We start from the raw sequence: 4,016 nt of genomic DNA, 5'->3' as shown, positions 1-4,016 counted from the left end.
AAGGTAAATGTAGGTATTTGATCAAAGCCTTAGAAAAATAGTTTAATGCTAAAAATTAAAAAAACATTTTAAGGAGTTTCAGCCTGAATCACTTCTTCTTTTACTTTTTCAGTGTTTTTGGACTAGCCTTCATATATTTCAGGGGTGTCAAACTCATATTTAGCAGAGGGCCGCATCAGCAATACTTGAACTTGTTCCTTCTGTAACTGTAAGACTGTATAGATGTAACGGCTCCATAACATACTAATACACGTTTCTGCAATTGATTAGTATTTATGTAAGTTAAAAATATTGTACTTTACTCTATATAATAATTTAAAAAACAACTTTAAATTTAACAAGTTAAAGACTCAGCAACATGGACTGTGTTATAAGGCAATTAAACAGCGGGCCACACAAAATGACTTAGTGGGCCGCATTTGGTCCGTGGGCCTTAATTTGACACATATGATCTTTTGGCCAACTTGTGTTTTTTTCAGCTTTTGGCCAAGTTTCATTAGTTCTTAAAAAAAAATTTAGGAAATGTTGGGCCACAGTATCTTTGACTAGTGGACTACTTCTTTTTCCTATGTAGATATACTGGTAATCAGACAATAACAATAACCAGGTACTTATATATACAGTACTCTGCATATCAGGATGATAAATTATTATATAGTATGTAGTAAATAAACATTAATTGTATCTGTTCAAATGTACATGAGTTTGACTGAAGGTAAAGGCTTGTATTGACTCAGAGGGAAAAGTGAGGTCGACAGGGACCTGTTTATTCGTTAATGTGCTCAACAACAACAACAACCAGGCAGACCAACACACAGCACTCTGGCAGACTCTGTCTGGCTTGTCTTTATTATTCACAGGACCCAGAGAAAGTGATGCTGACCCCATGACAGAGTCCAGATGGACTCCCAGCAGTCTGTCACTCCCGTCCCTCCAACTCCTGGCCTGTTCATCCCTCCGTTCCTCACACTCTCTACACTCTTTAGCCCTTTACTTTACCTGGCCAGGTGTTATAGGACCCAGAGGAACCAAGGCTTTCTGTAGATTTAAATGACATCTATGTTTTAACTGATGGTCTGGAGGAACAGTTTTTAACTCTGCTAAAATGTAATCAAATCAGCTGTTGTTTCGTAATTTTCAGAATAGTGGTTGCCAAGGTAGGGGTCGCAGAGTTACTGAAGGGGTAATTTGCAAAAATATGTGGTTTTATTCCCTTTGTTGACTGTAAATATCAGTGTTTTAAGTATTCTCCACAGATTAGCGCTACTGTAGAGTAAAAAAGTGCGCTTTTAGTTTTTCATATTTATTTTTTTTAAATGACAGAATTCAACAGTTATGGTTAAAACAGTTATGTTTTACCAGTACAGTTCTCACTGTATCCCGCAGCTGGGGAGCTACATGATTTGTTCTAACTGATGCTAACACCAAATTCCTTAGAGTAAAAAGAAAAAACAAGGAGGCCTCTATTCATCTATTACCTGTACGCTGTATTGCAGATCTCCTTGTACTCCTTGAGCTTATCACACACCATTTCGAGGAACTGGTTGGAATAAGCACTCAGGTCCTGCATCAGGTTCATGAGATCCTGGATGGACTTCTCCACCACCACCGTGCTCTGGAGGAAGACAAGCGAGCGGCGCCATCAGCGTTTGTCAACAGTAACAGTAAAGAACACGGAACAGACAGCCAAAAAATGAACCATTAATAAGAGTGTCATGTTGTATCAAGTCTGTTGAAAGTGAACGGCTCTAACTTATCCGTCCTGTCACCTACAACAGCAGTGATGACCGCTGACTGGACAGCTTGTCGAAGTCCTAACAACGTATCGGTGAAATGGATGACTCTCTGTGTGGAAATGAACTGGCGTGAGTGCACACAGACTGTAGGTGTGTGTGTTTCATTGTCGTTGATTTTTTTTTTTTTTTTTAAACTTTGGTGTGTTTCTCAGTCTGGGACTGAAAGTAAGTACTGGTGCACATTTGTCACAGTGCACCCATCACCAGGAGCTGCAGCAGGACTGTGACAGCAGCCATTACAGATTAGCCACTCCAGCGTGACTAATAGCTGGCCTGGGAACAGCAGAGCAGCTTGGGATCCCCAGACAGACTCACTCAGACACAGGAAGACAGCAAACTTTTCAAAACACACACCTTTCAGCAAATCAAGAGCTGTAAGTGAGATGGCTGCTCTTCACCTACTCTGGTTCTGGCAATTGAATATTTGTTTTAAATTTTGAATTAAATTAAATTAAATTAATTGGATTGTTGTGCCACAGGGTTGTGTGTAGAACATTATTATTTCGGTCAAAATTACAGAGATCTCCCACTTTATTGATCACGCATGTCAAAACGCTTGGTACTGCATATTACTAATCGCTCAATTAAGCAGCAGCAACTCAATATGTTTGAGTGGGCAGAAATGGTCGAAGTGAAGGAGAGGTCTGGAAGAACTTTCTGGTCCGCAGTTTCTAAAGATTGGTGCTAAAATGGAAAAACAAGTTCTCAGGGCAGGGAACATTTTTTGATTGGAGGAGAAAGGCCAGTCTGGTACAATCTAACACGAAGGCAACGGTAACACAACAAAATGGGCTGGAAAATTGCCTTGTCTGATGAGACTACATTTCTGCTGAGTCTTTGTATGTGTTGGCCCAAATGTGGTGTAAACAACAATAAAAAAAAGTTCAAGTTGAAAACACAAAGAATTCCATCCCTTTATCAGGTGTACATATCTGCTAATGGCTACTTCTAGAATCATGTCCAATTTTATAAAACCTCAGATCTGCTTAGACCGGCTTTTTTAAATGAGTTCACCAACACCAGCTGATGAGTCTGCAGAACCTCTGGAAAGCCTTAATGTCAAGATAGACCATCTTGTTGAACCCAAACTGAAGAATCCAATCAGATAAAACAGGTTTAAGGAGTCTACGCAGGCAGAAAAAAATCAAAAATCAAAGTAATTTTTATCTAACGTTTTCTCTACATTACGCAGGCAGAAAACAAAAAATCAAAAATCAATGTAATTTTTATCTAACGTTTTCTCTACATGTGCAATTCTATCCTTTCAGAAATTAAAACTTTACAGAGTTCAAAATCTTTCAAGCACTTCAATTAAAAATATATAGAGATTCTTATGTTATTTATCCATCTTATTTTATTACTACAGAATAGTCAATCAGAGAGAACAGCAACATAGAGCTCAAATTCTGAAGCATTTTTTCAACATTTCTGGAAAAACGTTTCCTTTAAAGTATTGTTTCCCAAAGACTGGGTTGCGACTCTCAGTTGGGTTGCCAGAGATATTTTTTTGGGTCGTCTCATATCATGTTTCCCAGGAGTTTACGAATAATGTCTATAGACTTGGGTCGCGAAGGTTTGTGACTTTTAAAATATGCGTCCCCAGGAAAAAAGTTTGGGAAATACTGCTTTAAAGTACTTCAATGCAAGTACTACATGTAGAAATGTGAGGTCTGGTAGTTGTTAAAAACAAACACATCGAACTGTAATGAAATGTAGGTCGACCAATTAAAATACAGATGGCCGACGATCTTCTCCAGAGAGTCGATAATCTTATTTATTCTGCATGTAGAGAGGATTAAAATCCAGAGTAGGGTGTGGGATTAATAACATGCCTGAATGACACCGAATTAGACTTCACACATTTACAACTCTGCGTGGTATTGGCCGCAGTGTCGCCGCTATAATTCTGTCATTAATAATTTATTTTTGATATAGTTTCATTATATTCAAGGTCCCTCGCTAACTGCCAACAGGACTGCGGAGACCATAGGGGGCAGTAGTGATAGTAATTGATCTTTAAAAAATATGGAAGGAACCCTGATGTGAGAGAATGATATAAATATTAATAGCTCTTTCCTGGCACCCAGTCACCCCTCCCTCTTGCTCGCTCGCATGTGGACGGAGAGATGTGCACGAAAACAGCGGCCGCTCTACTAACTACGGGCGGGGGGGGGGGGGGGGGGGGGGGGGGGGGGGGGCCCCGCGCCCCCACACGAGACG

The 4,016-nt window shown here is 39.7% G+C and overlaps 1 protein-coding gene across 1 annotated transcript in view; it reads right to left on the bottom strand.

Moving 5' to 3' along the window:
- exoc4 (exocyst complex component 4) overlaps positions 1-4,016 on the bottom strand; it is a 104,992-nt gene that overhangs the window by 25,319 nt on the left and 75,657 nt on the right. The window contains 1 exon segment of the mRNA XM_025057137.1: positions 1,478-1,615. Within this exon segment, the coding sequence (XP_024912905.1) occupies positions 1,478-1,615 (138 nt within the window).

This window comes from Cynoglossus semilaevis, chromosome 8 (assembly GCF_000523025.1).
Source record: "Cynoglossus semilaevis isolate Cse_v1.0 chromosome 8, Cse_v1.0, whole genome shotgun sequence".
Lineage (NCBI taxonomy): Eukaryota > Metazoa > Chordata > Actinopteri > Pleuronectiformes > Cynoglossidae > Cynoglossus > Cynoglossus semilaevis.
The sequence above is the reverse complement of the archived record's forward strand: the minus strand, read 5'-3'. Positions and strand labels throughout refer to the sequence as shown.